Source organism: Girardinichthys multiradiatus, chromosome 9 (genome assembly GCF_021462225.1).
Source record: "Girardinichthys multiradiatus isolate DD_20200921_A chromosome 9, DD_fGirMul_XY1, whole genome shotgun sequence".
Classification (NCBI taxonomy): domain Eukaryota; kingdom Metazoa; phylum Chordata; class Actinopteri; order Cyprinodontiformes; family Goodeidae; genus Girardinichthys; species Girardinichthys multiradiatus.
This window is the reverse complement of record NC_061802.1, coordinates 2,645,208-2,667,877: the sequence shown is the minus strand read 5'-3', so window position 1 is coordinate 2,667,877 and position 22,670 is coordinate 2,645,208. Positions and strand designations below refer to the sequence as shown.

The 22,670-nt window shown below is 41.5% G+C and overlaps 2 protein-coding genes across 3 annotated transcripts; both read left to right on the top strand.

Moving 5' to 3' along the window:
- Positions 1 to 1,950: 1,950 nt before the first annotated feature.
- LOC124873784 (zinc finger protein 260-like) lies at positions 1,951 to 6,008 on the top strand. Its single transcript, XM_047374748.1, has 2 exons — positions 1,951 to 2,122; positions 4,709 to 6,008. The coding sequence occupies exons 1-2, from the start codon at positions 1,951 to 1,953 to the stop codon at positions 5,521 to 5,523; spliced, it is 987 nt and encodes a 328-aa protein (XP_047230704.1). The 3' UTR covers positions 5,524 to 6,008.
- A 1,724-nt stretch (positions 6,009 to 7,732) lies between these two features.
- On the top strand, positions 7,733 to 21,374 carry LOC124873748 (zinc finger protein OZF-like). 2 transcript variants are annotated; one of them, XM_047374676.1, is made up of 3 exons: positions 8,750 to 9,086; positions 9,223 to 9,367; positions 13,977 to 21,374. In XM_047374676.1, exons 2-3 carry the CDS (start codon positions 9,253 to 9,255, stop codon positions 15,518 to 15,520), a joined length of 1,659 nt encoding a protein of 552 aa, XP_047230632.1. In that variant the 5' UTR covers positions 8,750 to 9,086; positions 9,223 to 9,252; the 3' UTR covers positions 15,521 to 21,374. The 2 variants fall into 2 exon arrangements, with proteins under 2 accessions (XP_047230631.1, XP_047230632.1); XM_047374675.1 differs by lacking the exons at positions 8,750 to 9,086; positions 9,223 to 9,367 and adding an exon at positions 7,733 to 8,038.
- The last annotated feature ends 1,296 nt before the right edge of the window (positions 21,375 to 22,670 follow it).

Here is a 22,670-nt window from a genome sequence, read left to right as displayed (position 1 = left end):
TGTTGATCCAAATTTAAATGTAATCCAATAGAGCTGTTTGGGGGCTGACAAAGATCAAGAATATTCAGTTTTGAGTGAATCGGACCATGCATGTGTAATTTAGAGCCAAACGTATGGCCGTGGCGTGACATCAGAATTCGCCACGCCATCATATTCACACCCTCCAGCTAAAGCGGTAAGTACTGTCGACTGTCTAAGACCATCATGTTATCTGTTACTTGGGACAGTTTCACATTGATTAGGTGAAGAACATCAAACATTGAGTTTGTAAAGGAAAACGTGATAGTTCCTGTTCTCAGGAGGCGGGGTTTCGATGATGTCAGCATCTGATCAGTGAATATTGTTGAGGCCTAGAGGCAGATCAATCCCAGAAGGTTTCATTTGTCTGTGACTTTCCTTGTAGGAGCTATATCAATGTAGTGTTTTATGGCGAGAAGTCATATTTTGAGGCGTGGCCACGCCCACATGCTTTCATGTATCAAAAAGCTTTTGATAACTTTTAATCCCCGGTGCCTTAAGAGTAAACTGAGTGATTTTCAAGTCTCTAAGTCAAAAGCTGTAGGAGGAGTTCGCTCAGATATGCGGGTTAGAAACGGCCAAAACAGGGTCAAAATGGCAACTTCAATCCAAAATGGCCGACTTCCTGTGGGGTTTAGACCAATGCTCCAAGAGACTTTTTTGTAGGTCCTGTGAAGTGACATATGTGTACCGAATTTCACAATCCTCGGTCAAAGCATGGCTTGGGGCTGATTTTATGAAATATTCTAGGGGGCGGTGTGGACGATTTAGGCCACGCCCACCGAATACGTCATCAGATCTCTGTTGGGGACTGGACAAGGATCAATCACATTGAATTTGGTGCAGATCAGATGATCTATGTGGAAATTAGAGGCAAACGTATGGCCATGGCGTGACGTCTGACTTCGCGGCGCCGCCACGGCCACGCCCTTTTATGAAAAGTTACTGTGCTTCAAACGAAGTTAGACCCACTAGTTATCTGTCTTCTGACACACTTTCAAGTTGATTGGGTCAAGAAGGTCAGAGAGGCACCTTTCCAAGTGAAAAAAGTGACTTCCGGTTCTGAGTGGGCGCGGCTTTGATTTTGTCAGCATTTGACCCCATAGGATTGTCGGGAGCCGCAAGGTCCTCTTTCATGCCAACTTTGGTGTGATTTGGATTTTTTTTGGGAAGGTTATTGCAATTTTTCACTTTCGGCGCGAACGCCAAGTTCGTGCCACGGCCACGCCCCCTAAACATGGCAGAAAACTCAGGATTTTGATAACTTTTAATCCCCCATGCCTTAACTGCATGTAGACCAAATATGAACCCGATAGCTAAAAATCCCTAGGAGGAATTCGTTAAAGTTCGAGGTGAGTAAAAGTGAAAAACGGGCAAAAATCGGCCTTTAATCCAAAATGGCCGACTTCCTGTACGTTTTAGAGCATACCCCCAAGAGACTTTTTTTCTTGGTTTGAGGAGCTCTAGCATTGTGGCGAATTTCAGATCTGTACGACTTACGGTTTGGCCTATCTCAAGTTTGGGGGCGTGGCTACGTGGTCTGGCCACGCCCACTGACGACGACATTAAAGAACGAAAATTTCACGCGGGGACTATTTTGGGTAAAAGCGTGTGCATCTAGGGGCTTGGCAAAGTCCCCGGAATAATAATAATAAGAATTTGAGCGATTTAATTTGACCCTCGCAGTTTTCCTGCTCGGGTCTAATGAAAGATTCTAGACGCATTTCTGCGTTATTACTTTGATCAGGTTCATTCATCTTCAGATTTTAGAGCTACACTTCTTTCCAGCAGGGGGCGGTAATTTACCCAGACGCGCCTTTCTGTCCTCCTTTGACACCGGAAGCAGCGGTGTCGGTGACTTCCGGTGCTGCGGTTAGCACTTAGCTTGGCTGTGTTGCGCTGTGTTGCTCAGTCTGAGTCTGCGCAGCAACAATGTGTTCAGTTCAGCCTCTGAGAGAGTTTATCAGAGAGAAACTAACTGCTGCTGCTGAAGAAATCTTCTCACAGGTGGAAAAAACCATCGTCCAGTACGAGGAGGAGATCGACCGTCAGCGCAGACTGCTGGACCTCACCTGGAGACCCCGAACCGGCCAGAACCCCGCAGGTAGGTCCAGGAACCAGGATTAGATCAGCGAACTTGGTTCATATTTACTGTCTGCTTCACTTTGGGCTAGTTGCAAGTCAGAACAAACGATTGGACCTGAAACATCTTTCTAATGATTCTTTGAACATATGCGCAGGTGAGACGTTCAGTTGACTTTTAAACCTGCTAAAGGTTCTGACCCAAAACAACCAGAATGTTGTTTACATGAAACATCGCATAAAGAATCTGTGATGAATATTCAGCCCATTTCAGAGCTCAGAATAATAATTGTTTGATTCAGATCAAAAGTTTCCTTTGTTACTGTAGAATATTATAGCTTCATTAGAAACAGGAGAAAATTCACTTTAGTCTTTTTCACGGTAAACATGAAATCAGAAACATTAGATGTGAATGAAGTCCAAGATACAAACTGGATCTTCTTCTGGTATATTAATAATGTTTTCATGTATCAAATCAGTTGGCTTTTAGTTAACAGATGCATGAAAGGATGAACAAATTCTTCTGCAGTTTGGTTGAAGCTAAACTTCAGTGACTGAATCTTAACTTTAACAGGAATGGGAAGAGATGGAGAGGAAAGATAATCTGGGGGTGTTTAATCATCTGAAACTGTAACCCACCAGATTAAAAATCAGTTTTTAGGAGGAAGATTCAGCCATCAGCAAATAAAATCTCCTCACCTGTAGGTTCTGTCTGCTTTTACAGCCAGATTATGTACAAAAATATACAGGTCCTTCTCAAAATATTAGCATATTGTGATGAAGTTCATTATTTTCCATAATGTCATGATGAAAATTTAACATTCATATATTTTAGATTCATTGCACACTAACTGAAATATTTCAGGTCTTTTATTGTCTTAATACAGATGATTGTGGCATACAGCTCATGAAAACCCAAAATTCCTATCTCACAAAATTAGCATATTTCATCCGACCAATAAAAGAAAAGTGTTTTTAATACAAAAAACGTCAACCTTCAAATAATCATGTACAGTTATGCACTCAATACTTGGTCGGGAATCCTTTTGCAGAAATGACTGCTTCAATGCGGCGTGGCATGGAGGCAATCAGCCTGTGGCACTGCTGAGGTCTTATGGAGGCCCAGGATGCTTCGATAGCGGCCTTTAGCTCATCCAGAGTGTTGGGTCTTGAGTCTCTCAACGTTCTCTTCACAATATCCCACAGATTCTCTATGAGGTTCAGGTCAGGAGAGTTGGCAGGCCAATTGAGCACAGTGATACCATGGTCAGTAAACCATTTACCAGTGGTTTTGGCACTGTGAGCAGGTGCCAGGTCGTGCTGAAAAATGAAATCTTCATCTCCATAAAGCTTTTCAGCAGATGGAAGCATGAAGTGCCCAAAATCTCCTGATAGCTAGCTGCATTGACCCTGCCCTTGATAAAACACAGTGGACCAACACCAGCAGCTGACACGGCACCCCAGACCATCACTGACTGTGGGTACTTGACACTGGACTTCTGGCATTTTGGCATTTCCTTCTCCCCAGTCTTCCTCCAGACTCTGGCACCTTGATTTCCGAATGACATGCAGAATTTGCTTTCATCCGAAAAAAGTACTTTGGACCACTGAGCAACAGTCCAGTGCTGCTTCTCTGTAGCCCAGGTCAGGCGCTTCTGCCGCTGTTTCTGGTTCAAAAGTGGCTTGACCTGGGGAATGCGGCACCTGTAGCCCGTTTCCTGCACATGCCTGTGCACGGTGGCTCTGGATGTTTCTACTCCAGACTCAGTCCACTGCTTCCGCAGGTCCACCAAGGTCTGGAATCGGCCCTTCTCCACAATCTTCCTCAGGGTCCGGTCACCTCTTCTTGTTGTGCAGCGTTTTCTGCCACACTTTTTCCTTCCCACAGACTTCCCACTGAGGTGCCTTGATACAGCACTCTGGGAACAGCCTATTTGTTCAGAAATGTCTTTCTGTGTCTTACCCTCTTGCTTGAGGGTGTCAATAGTGGCCTTCTGGACAGCAGTCAGGTCGGCAGTCTTACCCATGATTGGGGTTTTGAGTGATGAACCAGGCTGGGAGTTTTAAAGGCCTCAGGAATCTTTTGCAGGTGTTTAGAGTTAACTCGTTGATTCAGATGATTAGGTTCATAGCTCGTTTAGAGACCCTTTTAATGATATGCTAATTTTGTGAGATAGGAATTTTGGGTTTTCATGAGCTGTATGCCAAAATCATCCGTATTAAGACAATAAAAGACCTGAAATATTTCAGTTAGTGTGCAATGAATCTAAAATATATGAATGTTACATTTTCATCATGACATTATGGAAAATAATGAACTTTATCACAATATGCTAATATTTTGAGAAGGACCTGTATAATCAATCATAGATTCAAAGTGACTTTAATACACTCTTATAAAACCCTAGTTAAATGCAGTCGGTTTACTTGACTTTGCAGAAATCCCTCCTCTTGAACAAGCATGTGGACGCAGCTGATCCCACCAACTGAAGAGTTGCTGCTCCTGGTGCAAAAAGAACCTTTGACCATGTCCAATGTTTCTGACCTGGTTGTGGGTTTTCTGAAACCCCTGCTAACAGTTGTTTCCTTCGGTCTTTATTCTCCTCAGACTTCCAGCAGCATTTTATCAGCAAACGGAAAGAAGTTCTCATCGAGCCGCTGCTCTCTAACCAGGAGAGCCTTTCTGGGCTGGAGGAACCGGAAACTCTGCACGAAGAACCACAATCAGAAACTCTGCATGAGGAACCAGAACCAGAGGTGCTGTGTGAAGTACCAGAGACTCTGCAAATTAAAGAAGAACCAGATGATATCTACATGGGTCAGGATGAAGAGCAGCTTCATCTGAAGCAGGAGACTGAGACCTTTATGCTGAGTCCTACATATGAAGAAAACAATGACAGTAACCTAGAACCAAATGAGGACCCAGTCCTCTCTGAAACCTGTCTTGAAGCTGATGAAGAAGATCAGGAAGGACTCAGTCATAATGAGTTGAGCTGCAATGAAGAGCAGAAACAAAAAGGTAAATGTTGGAGAAATAGCAAATCCAGGAGAGACGAAAAAGCTCAGAATCTGTATTCTTGTAAAATGTGCAGCAAAGTTTTTACTCAGAAAGGGAGCTTGACCAAACACCTGAGGGTTCACACCGGCGGGAACCCGTTCACCTGCCTGAGCTGTGGCCGGAGCTTTCGGAAACATTTCAGCCTGATTGTCCACATGAGAATTCACACCGGAGAGAAGCCGTTTCCATGCCTGGTCTGCGGAAAGAGTTTTTGTCAAAGAGGGAATCTGAACGTTCACATGAGAACGCACACAGGTGAGAAGCCGTTCCCGTGTCTGACCTGCGGCAAACACTTCCAGCGGAAAAGTAACTTAACTGCCCACATGAGGATTCACAAGAGGAACAGCTGTCTGGGTGTGGAGTAGTGATGGAGCTTCTATAAACCGCCAGAACCGAGCCAGGACCGAGGAGTTTCCGCAGGCAGCCGAAGGAACCTGGAAAGACCCACAGACGGTTTTCTGTCTGTCTTTTAGTCAACTTATTTAGTTACTTATTAAGGTCAGTTTTGTACAGAAAGGGGGACTATTTCCTCTCTGACAACCAAGCCGGGTCAAAACCCATCCCCCTGGTGAGGATTTGTGCTGCTGGTAAGGGGCGGGGCCTGGATGCGGAGCAGGGGGGCTGTGACTGCTACCCGCAGGAGAGTCGGTGCTGCTGTCCTCACAACTCTGCAGATATTTTAGCTTGTTAGGCAGGTGGTTGTGATGTCTGTCTGCTGGCGGGAGAGTGTGTGTGTGTGTGAGTGTGTGTGTGTTCACTGACATAAATACAGATCAATGTGTTTTATTAAAAGATGATGTATAGATCTGTTTTATGTAGAACAGGTTACATTAAACGACGTCTGTTGTGATCTACGTTGTCAGAGAAAACGTTTAATATTATTAAGTTGACCGCCTCGGGACAAGATGGAGTGTAGACAAACATCAACGTCTTCTACAGTTTTACATTTTATTCTGGTTCCTGCAGGAGATGGAGGACAACAAAATAATCAGCGACTTTCTGAAATGATCTTTAGATCTTAGTGGTGAATCTCTGATTAGCTGGAGTTCATGCAGATGTATGAAGGAGTTTCAGTTACTGCTGCGGGACCTTCTGTCTCTGAGATGAACATAATTGCTGTTTATTAGATGATGCATTTGGTCTCCTCTGTTCACTCTGTTTTACTCTACCAGGCCAGGAGGTTCTTGTCAGTCGGAGTTTGGAGCCTCAGAAACTGTTTTTTGTAGGAAATAAAATAGAACAATATCAAATAGATTTACATATCTGGTCTTACTAAACAAGTCAGGCCTAAAGACATCGCGTTATCTGCCAGGTATGAACGAACTGGACCCTTCGGATCATCTGAACAGGAAGCAGCTTTCAGTTTTTGAGCTTCCGGTTCTGGAACCAACATCCTGAAATATCAAGGCAGTTTAACAGCGTTTCTTCCCTGGATGGAGAACAGTTATTTTGCCAATTTTATTTGGACATCTAATAGAACTTGTTTTGAATAGTTTGTTTTAAAGTTCTGGCGCCACCTGACCTGTTAGAACTTTAACACTCTTACTGTCCAGCCAGAGCATCAAGATCCTCTGATTTTCAGATCCGGGTTCAGAGGTCGAGGTTCTCTGTGGTGGAACCTAATCTGTGGAACAAGCTCCATCTGGACCCTTCAGACTCTTCATCACTGAGGTCCAAACCACATCTGTCCACCGTCTTCTAGTTCTAGTTGAGCTGAATTTATTCCTTTATTTTTAATAGTAATTTTTTCTGGCAATCGTTCATTTTTATTATAGCTGGTTTTTGAAGTGCAGAACTTCATCCTCTTTGTTTTGATGAATATTTTTGTCTTTTAATAGAAATTTGAAAATGTAGCCCTCCGGTTCCCCCTCAAAGAATGTAAGTGGACTCATGCAGAACCAAGTAAGTAGGATTTGAATTCTATTGTTAATTATGAATCTGTTTTCTAATTTCAGCCCTGAACGTTTTTATTCTTATTTTTTTTAAAGACAATATAATTCCTGAAGTCCAGAGTAAAATGTTTCAGAGGATGTAAAATGCTCCTCAGAGAGATGGTTGTCTCTTGGTGCTTTTATGGAGGTTTTAGGAGCAGAAATGTCAGAACTATTTAATTGATAAAAATATACAACATACGGCTAAAATAAAACATACTGATATTTCCTCTAATGGTTTCATTTTACTCTCTTTGGGCTAAGAAAGGCTATAAGATGCAGTCAGGTTGTGTGTGTATTGAAACTGGGTCTGAAGGTGTTTTTGTTGGTCACTGAGCTTTAATGGACTCCTTCAGTCAACACCTGAATGAATACATGAATAATCTAAATTTCTTGTCCCATTTCTGTTGGTTTTATGTGATTATAGTTGAAAATAAACAATATAATTGTTACATATTTCATTTCAACGTCAAACATGACTGAAATGTAAAAATGTTTGACCTTCAATAAAGATTAATGTAATAAAACAATTTCTGGTTATTTCTTAACCCTGGGAGGAGGTTAGAGGAAAGTGGGTCTTGCATTTTTTTCTGTTGATTTGGTTCCGATTTCTGAACCACGTTTCTCTCCAGCAGGGGGCGGTAATGCCTCCAGATGTCGCTTTCGAACACCCGGAAAACAAAGAGTAGTTGTGGTGGGAACTTCCGGTGCCGCTTGTGAGCAGTTTAGCTTGTCTGTGTTGTTTTTTACATGACAGTCTGAGTCTGCGCAGCAACAATGTGTTCAGTTCAACCTCTGAGAGAGTTTATCAGAGAGAAACTAACTGCTGCTGCTGAAGAAATCTTCTCGCAGGTGGAAAAAACCATCGTCCAGTACGAGGAGGAGATCGACCGTCAGCGCAGACTGCTGGACCTCACCTGGAGACCCCGGATCAGCTTACAGCGAGCAGGTTCGGACCAGCAGCGGTTCTGATGGGGCTTTTACTGGGAGAACATGTCAGGGAGGTGGTGTTGGAGCCAGTTTGCAGCTCAGTGTTTTTATTTCTGAAACGTTATAACCAGAACTGTGCATCCAAATAAAGTCATGAAATAAATGCTTCTCAGCAGCTAATTCAGTTTTTAACACTTAATAATTGAAAAAGGAGAGCTAAGAAATACCCAAATTTCGTCAGAAACTCAATATTACATCAGAGCAATAAAAATGTAACCCATTAATGTGGTCCTACTGGACAGGTTGTCCCAGCAGGCAGCCTGGTCTGGGCCCCCAGCCACGGCTTTCTAGAACTACAAAATTTATTCATATTTACGATTTAAAGACACGGTCTTTACTGCATTATTTGTCCTTCCTCTTCCCTTCTTCCCCCCTATCTGCTCTTTACTTTGGATTTTTAAAGTTTCCTCCTTAGAACAAGTTCTAAATGATATTCCTGCCAACAGTGAGGGTTCAGGGTTCGTCCAGCTGAGTGATTTAGATTTTTAAGATGAAACAGATTCATGATGTAATGCAGCACATGACCATGCAGTATAATATTCATGAAATAATTAACAATTTATCACAAGGATGCACCGAAATGAGAATCTGGGCCAATAACCGACCTTTACTGACATATATATATTTCTCTACCCTTTCAACACGGTGAAAAACGACCATAGCGGACCTTGCTTCTCTGCTTCAGTTCAACAACCCACAATCCTGTGCTGCATCAGTCACATGGAAACATCGGTTGTTAAAATCGGCCCAGTTTGACCTTTTAAGACCGATGCTGATAGATCAGGCATCACTAGGAACATCAATCTAAAACACGCTACGAAGCAGCGCCGTCATTAAAGTTTATCAGCTTCCAAATGATACCTGTTGGACCTGTCCTAATAATTACTCCCATTAGCAAAGAAACACAGACGTCTCCAACAGAAGCTGCTGAGTGTGTTGACAGCAGACGACAGATGAGAGGTCCAGCTGTAGTCTGTAGGTGACCAGGATTGAAGAGCGAAACAAAGGTATGCTATACCTGTGGCTTGAGGCGTGTTCCTCAGGTGACGATGGCGGTACCATTTTCTTTTATCAAAGTGATGGAGCGGCTGCCCGACCCAGAGCAGCGGGACAGATTGAGGCTGTATGTTTTCCTCCCATCAGGCCTAAAAAAAAACGTCCTACCATAATGTGATGATACTGGGTCAATGGTCCCGGACCCATGGCAGAGCCACTTTTACCAGATGCAGGAGCACGATCTGCGTTCTTGGAGCTGCTCCGGGCGTGGCAGCGGACCGGACCGGAGCAGGTACAGAGTAAATCCAGGGTTACAGTAAATACGGCACTGAGTGAAACAACCAGAGGTGCAGCTGAGCAGCAGCAGCAACAAGAGATGATTCAGGATCTGAAGACACCATCTAGGTGTCATTTTTGAATTTTATATCAGAATCGTTAGAGAAACATTTATTTAAATATATGCAGGGGTGGTAGCAGTGGTAGAGGTTTGTCCTGTAACCAGCTGGTTGCTGGTTTGAACCCCTGCTCTGTGTAGTCAACCACCGTCAGTGTGTGAACGACTGTAGTTGAAGTGCATTGGGGTCTCTGGGGACTTGATAAAGCGTGCGCATCATTTTAGTAACAATAGTTTTGGATTTTTATTATTAATGATAAAAATGATACTTTCAGATTTTTAATTATGAACAATAATTGCTTATACCTAAATGTAATTTGCAACCAGGAAGTGTTCTTACCTGCTGAGCCTTAATCCGTTTAGCAACAGCAGCAACAAACTTTTTCACATCAGATGCTTGAAGGCTGTAGCATCTGCTTCACACGTTCTCCTTCATCTGTCAGATATCTTGACCTCTGTAATAATTTCTCATACGCATTTAGAGGTGCTTGGTGGGACTTTAGGACACTCATTTATTGTTTTCTGTGCCAGCAGTAAGATGCCGACTGTTTTTGTAACAGCCCAACTCAACCAAATATTAACTATCCAGAAGTTACCTTTAATTGATCTGGTTTTAAATAATATTCCTCATGAATTTTCACACATTGGAATTTTTGCAAATGAGTTAAGTGACCGTTGGGGTGTAGCCACATTTAGACATGGTAAGCTCCCAATGAACGGATCTCTCATTGTTTGGGCTGGAATTATTTTAACAATGCTTTCATTCCATCCATGGAAAAACAAGGACGTTTTTGAAAATGCTTGTTTTTGTCCAAACTGAACAGCCTAACAGTCATCCCAGGTTGACTGTTAGACAGCTTAGAAGTCGTTCTACAACCAAGTCAAGAAGGCTAGATCAGATCGTCCTGATCGGGTCGAGCCCTTTTTCTTAATGTTGCTGCTGACATACATGCAGAACCAATGACTTACATGTTTAGCCTGTCGAACAAGAAACCACACAGTCCCCACTGATGATCAGTGGTCAGGATGTCAGTCCTTTCCTATTGTCCATTATGTTATAGTCCATTGGTCTTGGAGATGTTGAGCAGCAAGTTCTCTGTGCATCACGCTGTCAGCCGAGGCTCATCCCCCTCATTGATGAGCCCCAACACTGTGGTGTCATCTGCGAACTTGACAATGGTGTTATTGTGATGAAGGGGGGTGCAGTCGTAGGTGTAGAGCAGGGGTCCCCAACTAAAACAGCAGGAGGTCCACTACCTCCATCATCCAAACAGTTTGGGTTCCAAACATTTTAAATCAACTGACAAACATATTTTACTTCATTGATATTTAACATTTAATTAACGCTACAGTTTTTTTTTTTTAACTACTGATTGATCATTTATATGCCCATGAAATCATCTGCTGAACAGAGAAGAGCAATCCAATTTAAGTACCAATATTAAACACACTTTGAATGGCTCAGTTCAGCTGGGTCAGTACATCTCGGTAGAACAGTTCTGCTCTCCTTGTGCTTGTGGCAGGCAGGGCTATCTGCTTAACCTTTCCCTTAAGTTGTTGTCCTTCTTTTCCATCTTAAAGTGTTTCTACCACAGTTTCCAGGCAGTCTGTGACCATTTCCCAGTCAGTGAAAGGCTTGTTGTGTTTCCCTATAATCCACGGTCCTCACAGTGAACCCTCTACGCTCACTGTTGTGCTGTAAGAGACCGTATGTTTCTGTCCATTCGTCTTTAAATGTGTGATTTTCATAGTCCACTTTACATATTTTTGATGAAGCCATCTTTTTTTACTCACTCATCTGTCAACTAAGTCATTGTACTGTCAGCAAGCGTGAGCTTCCAAGCTAGTAACTTAGCAACGATTAACAGTAACGTTAATAGCGCCACAGCGCGCTACACTGACGCTGGAGACGGAGCTTCAGGCTCCAAAAGTCAGACGCAGCAGCCGGCGGGAATAAAATCTCTATATCTATATAGTAAATGAAAAAATGCTTTGCGGTCCAGACACGACACTCTCTGGGTCTGGAGTTGGACCGGCCCTGGGGACCCCTGGTGTAGAGTGTGTAGAGCAGGGGGCTCAACACAGTCCTGTGAAAAGCTGGTGCTGAGGCTGAGGGCCGAACATATACGTTGACACGGTCTGACCCTCTGGCTGCGACCCGACAGGAAGCTGTAGATCCACATGTCAGTCCATTGTCCTTTAGTGAAAATGTCCCACAAGTCTGTGAGTGATGATGGTGTTGAATGCTGATCTATAGTCCACAGGAAGCAGTTATTTCCCCTGCTGTTCTAGATGGGACAGTGCAGCATGGAGGGCTATGGCATCCTTATTGGATCTTTTAGCTCCTGTAGGCAAACTGTTGGGGGTCCACAGTTTTGTGGAAGAGTGATGTGAACCCTTAGCAGACGCTCAAAGCATTTCATGACCACTAGTGTCAGTGCAACTGGCCAGTAGTCGATAAGGCTGGAAATGTGGGGTTTCTTGGGCAGGGGGACAATGATGGAGGTCTTCAGACAGGGTGGGACAGTGGAATGGGCCTGCATCCTATCATGGCACCGCGCAATATAGCCTGCTAGCAGAATCTGGGATGGAGGAGTGTAACAAGGTCTCTGTGACCAACAGAATGCAACTGTCTCATCTGGTGTCGTTTGGAGTTACTTCTAGCATTAGTTCATCCATCTTGTTGGCAATGGATCTGGTGTTGGTGAGAAAAGGGCTGGGAAGCAGTGGTCTTTACGCCGGCTCTACAGCCTTGCTTCTTCTTTCCTCTCTGCCTGGAATGAATTCCAGAAAGACTCAAAGCTGACAGAACTGGTGACTGTTGAACCCATCAAAGACCAGGAAAGAGACATTTTAACTTCTTGTAATTGCTTTTGACTCAGTGCCTTGATCTTGTGTAGATTTGTTTAGATGTTACGTTATGTATGAATGTATTCGGTTTTATTGTAACTCTTCTGATGTCATGCCAGCTCCTTCTTGAAAAAGAGATTTTTAATGTCAATGAGGCTTTACTTGGTTAAATAACATATATATCATATTAAAACAATAATTATTTTCAAACATATCGGAATTTGTCTAAGTCTGTAAAACTAAGCTGAAATTGTGGTGGCAAAAATGAGTATAAAAAATTAACATCAAGTGAGCAACCTCTTTATGGCTTTTATTAACCTGTATACAAGGAAGAGGGCCCATAGATGGCAGCAGGCATATGTGCTTTAAATGCTCCTCCTTCACGCCATAATTCAGGAACAGTCTTAAAACCAAATTTGTGGTATTTGTTTGGTCATGTGACAGTGATTGTGATGCAGCGCAGGACTGTAGGGTGGTTAACTAAAGCAGAGGAGCAAGGTCAGCGGTGTGGTTTTCAGGGTTTCAAAAGGGTTGAGCAATATGTATCATATCACTCTGTTGTTGTAGGACAGTCTTCATGAGACTGTCCTACAACAACAGAGTGTCTTCAGTCAGAGGCTTCTTCAGATCTGCTGTAAGACGGAGCGCTACAGGAGATCCTTCCTGCCCACAGCCATCAGCATCTAAAACGGCTCTTTGAGGAAACCTTCATAATGAGCTAGAACAACATTTAATTTCCCTTTGGGATTAATAAAGTATTTTTGAATTGAATTGAATTGAATTGAAAATCTGCACACATCGTCCATAACAGCAATATGAAAATTGGATATTGATATCAGCTAGGGCTGGGCGATAAACCAAAACACATTTATGACAACAACCGACGTCATTTTGCCCATGTCGGTAATTTCGGTATTTTAAAAAATGAAAATTCATTTTTATCAACTATGCTCATATCACTTTAAGACGCTACGCTATGTGTACAGTCTGTAGTCACTCATTACCAAAGAAATGTTGAACAAAAGACTACGGCGACAAGGTTCGGCTCGGGGAGTCGAGGGGGTTTGTGGTGGTGGGTCCGGCTGGTAGTGGTTGGGTTAGTGTTTACCATTCATTTATCGTTACCGAAGTGAACTGCTCAATATATCATGATATTTATTATAGGCTATATTGCCCAGCCCTAATATCAGCACAAGTTTCCTTATGGCTGCATCCCTAATAATAATAATAATAATAATAATAATAATTAATAAAGAACACATTTGATCTGACACAGGAACATGGAAATTGAACATGGAAATTCTCCTGGTCTACAGGACTTGATAAGCAGGTTTACTTATTTCTTTTTGTCAGGGCAGAAACTAAGTGGACTGCTGCAGCAAAACTGTTCCAGAAAACTGAGTAAATTGCAGTTTTGTGAATTTTCATCCTAGAGTTTCATTGGTTGTTGAAAAGCTACAGTTTTAGCTCCCAAGCAAGAATGTTTCTTCATATGAATAATCACACCTAGACTCTACTTCTGGCTGAAGGTCAGGTAACGTCTCTGAGACAAATGCTGTTCAGCTGGAAACATTTGACTTGAAGACATAAAGATGCATGAAAGGTTTAACGTGACCTTTCCTTTGAAATACTCACATTGAGAATTTTGTTTGTCCAGATCTTCCACATCAATGTGTCTATAAGGAGAAGGAGGTTCAGATGGGTCAGCAGCCTTCAAACAAAGAGACAAACCCCCATTTGGACCAAGACAAAGCAGAAGAATGGCAAGTGATGAAGGAACCAAAAGAATCCGAACCCCTTCAGATGAAAATTAAACTGGAGGAACCAGAACTTCTGCAGTTAAAAGAGGAACATGGTGAAATCGGTGTCAGTCAGGTTGAAGAGCAGCTTGTTCTGAATCAACAGACTGATTTCGTAATGATGAAAGACGAAGACCATGGAGAACCAGAACCAAATGGGGACCAGCTCTTCTCTCAGAACTCTCCTGAAGCTAAGAACTTAAATCAGAAAGGGATTAATGATAAAGACTCAGGATCAAGTCGGGATGAAGCATTGAATCAAAATAACAGAGATAAAAGTAAACTGAAGAAGCACAGAGTTGAGAAAAGGGCTTTTTGCAAAATCTGTGGTAAAAGTTTCAACCACTGTTATTTATATGATCACATAAGAACTCACACAGGTGAGAAGCGTTTCTCATGTAAGACCTGTGGGAAACGTTTTATTCAAAGCTATCAATTAACTGTTCACATGACAACTCATACAGGTGAGAAACCTTTCCCATGTCAGACCTGCGGAAAAGGTTTCAGTCGGAAGATTTATTTAACTCGTCATACGAAAACTCATACAGGTGAGAAACCTTTTGAGTGTCAGATCTGTGGAAAGGGTTTCATCCAAAAAGAGAATTTGGTTACTCACATTAGAACCCACACAGGTGAGAAGCCTTACTCCTGTCAGATCTGTGGGAAAGGCTTTAGTGACAGAAGTAATGTAAAACATCACATGAGAACTCACACAGGTGAGAGACCTTTCTCATGTCAGATCTGTGGGAAGAATTTTATTCAAAAAAACAATTTGGTTACTCACATGAGAATTCATTCGGTTGGGAAACACTTTCCATGTGAAATTTGTGGTAAACCTTTCTCTGGCAATGATCTGTTGGCCTCTCATATGACAACTCACACAGGTGTGAAACCTTTTTCATGTCAGACATGCGGAAAAGGTTTCAGTCAGAAGGTTCATTTAACTCGTCACACTAAAACTCACACAGGTGAGAAACCTTTTGAGTGTCAGATTTGTGGAAAAGGTTTCATCCAAAAAGAGAATTTGGTTACTCACACTAGAACTCACACAGGTGAGAAGCCTTACTCTTGTCAGACATGTGGGAAACGTTTTAGTGACAGAAGTAATTTAAAACACCACATGAGAACTCACACAGGTGAGAGGCCTTTCTCATGTCAGATCTGTGGGAAAAGTTTTACTCAAAAAAATAACGTAGTTACTCACATGAAAGTTCACACAGGTGAGAAACGCTTCCCGTGTGAAATTTGTGGTCAATGTTTCTCTCGCAGTAATAATTTGACTCGCCACATGTGCACTCATATAGGTGAGAAGCCTTTTAGATGTCAGCCCTCTGAACAAGGCTTCAGTGATGATAGTAAATTTAAACCCCACATGAGCGCTCACACAGGTGAGGAGGTGTAATTATTTAAACATGAAAATGTTTGAGAAGTTACAGTTGAGAAATCATATAATCATTAAACTGAAGCCCTAAAACTCCAGTGTTGAAGGTGAATTAATTGAATTAATGTATTTTCATTTAAATCTGTACAGTACCTTACAAAAGTACCTTCTTTCCATGGCTTTTTTCCCCCTATTTGTAAATTTAAATGTGTTTTAATCTTTTTTATGTGATTCATCTACGCAAAATAGTTGGTGAAATTAAATTAGAAAAATATATATAGATAAAGATAAACAACAGAAAATTGCCATGTGTAAACGTGTTCACCACCTTTGCTAGGAAGCCCCTAAAAGTTCTGTTGCAACCAGTTACCTTCAAAAGTCCCATAATTAGTGAAAATAGGTCCGCCTGTGTTTAATCTAAGAGTCACATGATCTGTCGGTATAAACACACCTTTTCTGAAAGGCCTCAGAGGCCACTAAGCAGGAGACATCACACCACGAAGACCAAGGAGCTCCCCAAACAAGTCAGTTGTTGAGAAGTACAAGTCAGGGTGGGGTTATTAAAAAATATCCATGTCTTTGATGTTTCCCAAGTTCCATCTGATGCAACATCTTCAGATGGAAAGCAAGAGGGCCGCCAACCAGACAGGAAGGGCATTCATTAGAGAGGCAGCACAGAGACCAAAGGTAACTCTGGAGGAGCTGCAGAGTTCCACAGCAGAGACTAGAGTATCTGTCCATAGGACCACAATAAGCTGTACACTCCATAGAGCTGCACTTTAAAGACGAGTGGCCAGAATAACTCGGTGTTAAAAAGTGCACGTTTTGAGTTCGCTCAAAGATACGTGGGTGACTCCCCAAATAAATGGATGAAGGAGCTCTGGTCAGATGAAACTAAAAACTGAACTGCCAGAACACTGTCTGGTACAAACCCAACACCCCAACAACACCACCCCCACACTGAAACATGGTGGTGGCAGCATAATGCTGTGGTGATGTTTTTTCGCAGCAGGGACTAGGAATCTGGTCTGGGTCAAGGGAAGGATGAATGGTGGTAAATACAGGTATATTCTGGAGCTAAACCTGGGTCGGTCTGGCCGTGATTTGAGACTGGGACGGAGGTTCACCTTCCAGCAGGACAATGACCTGAAGCATACTGGCCTTGTCAAAGTCCTGAGCTCAATCCAACTGAGAATCTGTGGTTAGACTTGAAGATCGCTGTTCACTAGTGAAACCCATCCAATATGAAGGAGCTGGAGCAGGTTAGCCTCGAGGAATGGGCAAAAATCCCAGTGGGAAGATGTGGTGAGCTCACAGAGAATCATTTAATTGCTGCTACAGATGAATCTACAAAGTAATGACTTTAGTGGTGTGAACATTTATGCACACTGAAATATTCAGTTATTTTGTCCTATTTGTTATTTGCTTCACAATGAAAAAATAACCCCTCTTCAGAGATGTAGGCATGATTTCTAAATGAAATGGAGCAAACTCTCAAACACCAATTTTAATTCCAGGTTGTGAGGCAGCAAACCATTAAAAATGCCATGGGGAGAAAATACTTTTGCAAGAGATTGTGACTAAATGGCAACGAAACGAGATGTTTGTCTGGGATCTTCCACAGAGTAGTGTGAAAATCTTAAGAGAAAATGCAAATGGATGAAAACATAAAATATATAAAACATGTAAAATAATAAGTGCATAAACCCAAGAGCAGGCCAGCTTTTTAGCAGCTTGTGGCAGAAAGCTGTGCAGCATAAAGGTGTTTCTGTGGTGGGTATTCACACGTTCGGAGCCAAGGTCCTGCACCTGATCTGAAATTAAGGGAAAATAATCTCAGCTCTTCTCACTATCATCTGCAGAATCATCCCGAGATGCAGCTCATCCACCCTCTCTCAACCACAGCTCGGTACAGTAATTTGAATTTGATGTGTGTTTTAGTTACCTAAGACTGTCCATTCTCTGCTGGGCCCATTTCAGGATCCCAGTGGTGTTCTTCATCCAGGTGAGGTCGTCAGAGATCTATACTCGGAGAAAGTAACGTTACCTACTCCCTTGATTCCAGTTGGTGATGTTAAGGGACGCTTGGTCAGTTTGTGACCTCTGAAGGTTGAAGATCTTCTTTTTCATAGTGTCCATGTTCAGGACCAGGTTGTCTCTATCCCAGGCCTCTGGCTGTTTCACTTTCTCCCTATATGCTAATCCTATTTTTACCATAAATGATTTTCTCTACTGAAGTATCAATTGCAATTTTATTGATGGGGGTTTTTCTTATGCAATTTATGCACAGCTGCATGGAAACTTAATGAACAATGGTGGTGCAACACCCAACCCTGAGATGTTCTGCTTCTAGGTATGATGGAGTTAGGGATGGTTTTCCAGTGCAGACTGTGGTCTCTCAATCAGGACATTTACAATCCACAGAGAAATCAAATTGTTCAGGCCAAGCAGGATCATTTTCTCTTAGACTCTCCTGAATGATGGCATTACCCGTAAAGCTAAAATTCAAGAGCGGGATTTAGCCATAGCTGTCTTCATAGTTCAGATGACGGAGCCCTTTGTGCAGAATGGTGGACATTGCAACCTTTGTTAATGTAGTTGGGGTGACAGGCCAACTGGTTTTGATTTTGTGATGCAGCGAGGCTGAGATGTGAGGTTTAGCCAGCTGTTCAAAATGTTCCCTTATTAAAGAGTCAGACTATCAGAACAAGCTCGGAGCAAACCTGCAGACCAGTATTAGCTGATGCAGATGCAAAGACCTGCTCCATGATTTTCACCAGAGCTGTTTGACACTTTGTCCATGTAACCCAGTGTTCTTCCCTCCAGCTGTATGGACAAATCCTGGTAAGTACAGGAGTCATCTGACCAGGTTTCAGTCTCTCTCCTGTTTGTGTCTTCCTCTTAGCAGATGTAGCTCCAGCTTCTAGTTTAGGTAGCAGACGTACTACTATGTCCCTGAAGATAAAGGTAGCATGTTGTTCAGTCAATGGGCATTAAACTTCTGTTGAGCTAAAGATCCAGATAACAAGCTAGGTTCTCTGCAGCATGTTAACTTGTTAGCTATCAGCCTGCTAGGGGACGTCGTCATCTTTCATGTCCAGATGGCTTTGTTTCAAGATGGAGGATGTCAGAATACCAGTAAACTATGTGGAAAAGCAGCTACTGGGAACGATTCTCCCACAACCAACCGGTTTCACCTTCTCATGTACCGGACTAACCAGCTCCAGTGTTTTCAGTCAAATATATTTTATTTTCAAGACAAGTACACAGATGAGGTTATTGTTGTAGGCCTTAATGTCAACCTGACTGGGTGGTTTCCATGACAACAGACTGCAGCGCTAATGTTAGAGTACTCAGGAATAACAGCTGTGTTTCCATAAGTGGGTCTGCAGCTGTTGTTTTTGATCTCTTGTTTGCTGTTTGGTAGCTGCTTCTTCACATCAGAAACGGCTTTTTTCCAGTTATGAGCGGTCTTGTTCCGAGCAGAAAGTAAGTACACCTGCATCCTTCGCTGACTTTTTTTACTCCTGCGATCGCCAGGGCTTATTTTTGAAGTTTTGGTCAAATTTAGACTCAGTTTTGCTTAGCTAAAGACAAGTTTAGGAATTCATGATATGTGCAATAACATCAGTATCGACCGATGTTAGTAATTTTTCAACATATTAACAACCGATGTCAGTTTCCATCTTGTTGCCATTGGCCATGTGGTTTATGTTTGGTCATGTGACGGATACAGATGCAGCACAGGATTGTGGGTTGTTTAACTGAAGCAGAGAAGCAATGTCAGCAGTGTGGTTGTTTTTTCACGGTCTCAAAAGGGTAGAGAGGTATATATAATTCTTATAAAGTAGGTAAATATTGGTTATTGGCCAGAACAGTAGTATTTATATGGTTATTGATATTAGTCTAACATTTTCGTATGGCTGCGTCTCTCGATGAGTTGAAGTCCAGGACAGTGGACTGACTCGACTCAAACTGCAGAACATGAATACGGTCCGGTTCCGGTTCAGGACTGAGCTTTGACCAAGTCATTTATCAAAGTTAATTTAATGTTTATAACTGTATTCAAAAAGCTTTGAAGTTAAGCAATTTTTGGGTCACAGAAAAATGTGGTTAAACAGCTATTTTTGAGAAAATGGGGAAAAGAATATAATTTCTTTGTCATAATCAAAGACCCCAACTTCAGTGCAAAGTGACATCTTTAATCTGGATCTGTTGTAAACATGTATTTAAAATGTCTCTGTCCCGGTGCTGTTCAGTACCCCTGATAAACCTGGTGGCAGACAGAGCTGAGTTATGTTTAGTAATAATGTTTTTCCATACTGAATATACAATGTAGTATATATCTTTGAGTGTTGTGCTTTTAAAATGTTGCCTCATGTATCAGGCATTTAATGTTATTCATTTATTATTTTATCAAACTAAAATCATTCTGACCCGATCTGTGTGATTCACATATCTGTACTTTAAGAAATACCTTTTGGCGCGTGGAGTACACGTGTTCTCCTCGTGTTCTCCTGGTGCTCCGGGATTTGGCCTCCAACCGCTGCAGGCCAGCAGGGAGGGCTGATCACACTCATCACTCCAATGTTGCTCTGCTAACACAGTGATCATTGGGTGGGATTTTACTTCACCCACTGTGAGATTATCAAATGCATGTCTTCATCAGAGATGAAGATGTGAGACATGGGCCCAGCAACATCACTCTGTCCCACTGCTACAACACTAAGGTTAAAGGTCTATCGCTACAAACGTTTCGGCCTATGGAATCAATGAAGACAGATGCTGGAGGGTCATTATGAATCAATAGTCCCATAGTAATAGGCTCTGCTTCTTGAAAACAACTAGATGTTTGATTACTACTTTTTAAAATAGTTTTTGTATAAATCTTTCAAAGTTCATCTCGGATTAGAATATCTGCAGAAAATTTCTCCAGTTCTGACTGATTTCTTGATGTGGATCAGTTTTAGAGAAAGATTAAGTGAAGTTTCAACAACTATTTTTTTTATCATCATACAATTTTGAAGTCAGAATAAATGTGTTACACTTGCTTGTTCTGTTGTCTTTGCTTTTCATAAAGTAACAGTTTTTAAGGAAGCTTGACACTAATTCAGAGGAACTGGATCTTCATCCTGTTAGGTGATGTTTTCCACGTTCTGGTGTTTAGAATAAACATTTAAACAGACTGTCTGCAGTAAAGCATGGTATTAAAATACACCTGTCTGGGATGGATGGTCAATAATTGGTACTATGAGCTGAAAAGATATCGCTATTGCAGAAAATGTATCACATTTTGCATATAAAGAAAAATCTTTAAATTATGATTTGTGTACTAAGATAGAAAATCAAAACACGGTTTGTGTCTAAAAAAAATGACAGATTTTAAAAAAAAGTTTATTTCTTTCTTTCGGGAAGTTTTTATTAAATATTTATTTTGGATTTCTTTTATTTTTTGGTTCATTGATTTTTCTCTTCCCATTTATGAGCTTCTCTTCTGTCCAGCAGGTGGCAGTCATACTTTCTAACCGCTGTTAGAACAGGAAGCCGCTGTGTGGGTAACTTCCGGTGCAGCGGTTAGCAGAGTTAGCAGCTTCTCTGTGTTGCTCAGCTGATTGTTTTTTAGGCGGGAAACTGCGTAGCTTCTGGTGGTTCTGGTGTTGATGGTTCTGTTTGGATGCAGCAGGATTATGTAAATGTGTCTCTGTCATCTGACAGATTTAGGAGGAGCTCAGAAACCAGATGTTCCTCTGAAACAGGAGGACAATAATCACCTTCAGTATCTCCGGTTCTGTTGGAGGAACTCAGAACTGTTCTGCTGGAAGTCTATTGGTGGTTTTCATCAAATTAGCAGACAATAAATACTTTGTTTATTTCTTGCCTGTGTGAGAGGTATTTTATACAAATATAGATACTTTCTACAGTTATTTACACATAACTGACTGCTTATTTTTACAAAGTTATTGGATTTTCAGGTGAGCTGAGCCCAGAGTTTTGATGACACCTTCAAACTGGTTTAAACTGTAAAATGTTTGTACTTAAAAAGGAAAACGGAGAAAACCAGAACATTTAAAACAGGATTTCTAAGATGTGTCTGCCCTTTTTCACCTAAATATGGGTTTTCTTGTTCTCAGTTTATTATGGGTCTTAATTTGTTTGTATTTCTTGTCCCTGGGTTCAGCTGTTTGTGTGTGTAGCTTCAATGTTCCCTCCAGGTTCCTGATCTTCACCAAGGTGTTCCTGATGAAGCTGAACTCCTTCAGTCTGTGTGTTGGTGTCAGGTTAAAGCTGCTGTAATCACCATGTTTCTTCTTGTCTTCTGATAAATCCAACATGCAGACATGTTTTGTTGAGTGTGGATGATCTTTAATATCTACCTGCAGTCCTGGAAAACCTGAAGAAAACTAAACATGTTTTATTCTTTATATTTCATGCTGATGCAGAAATATAAAAAGTAAAAGTTTAAACCCAAAAATCAAAAATGAAGCTTTTAGGTCCAGTTTTCCTTTGTGTGAAGTTTTTTTCTTTCCACTTTCATAGATTAAAACATAAATACCTTGACGTCTTTCAGTTTATTTCTGTATCTCATCAGATCTTAACTGGAGGTGAAACTATTTGGATTTAATACATTTTCCATTTTTTTGTTTGGGTTATTTCAGATTTCTCAGCCATGCTTCCCTCCAGAACATCCAGGCACTAAGACACTTTTCTCTAACCTTTGTTAAAACAGGAAGGGAAATTCCTGGTTAATTCACTCATTTCTTCCCTCATGTTATACACATTATGTGCCTTTTTACTTCCATTTCAGACATATAAATGAAAGATTTGTACCAGTGTACATAAACATTGTGTATCAGTTTGTTACTCTTTGTAATGGAGTATTTTCATGAAATTAGCCATAAAGATTCTGAATCTAGTTTATAGTTTGTTTTGATTCCATATAATCTAAATACTTGTTTTGCCATATTTATATTTAATTTGGTTTTAATCTGATATTAGTCTTGATGATAAAATATAAACATTTATGAACGCTGATTGAACCAAAGTAACTGAGCAACCTGCTGTTGCTAAATGTTATTGATTGGAGCCAAATAACCGCAGACTGAGTAAGAAAGACTAAAGCTCTGCTCATACAATCAAACCTTTGTTTCCTCTCGCTGCAGAAGATTTCATA

What these genes read in the sequence shown, in the direction of transcription:
- LOC124873784 (XM_047374748.1), top strand. Translation starts at nt 1,951, where the DNA reads ATGTGTTCAGTTCAGCCTCTGAGAGAGTTTATCAGAGAGAAACTAACT. An exon ending in AACCGGCCAGAACCCCGCAG is followed by an intron (nt 2,123 to 4,708) that starts GTAGGTCCAGGA and finishes TATTCTCCTCAG; the next exon opens with ACTTCCAGCAGCATTTTATC.
- LOC124873748 (XM_047374675.1), top strand. Translation starts at nt 7,867, where the DNA reads ATGTGTTCAGTTCAACCTCTGAGAGAGTTTATCAGAGAGAAACTAACT. An exon ending in GATCAGCTTACAGCGAGCAG is followed by an intron (nt 8,039 to 13,976) that starts GTTCGGACCAGC and finishes TTGTTTGTCCAG; the next exon opens with ATCTTCCACATCAATGTGTC.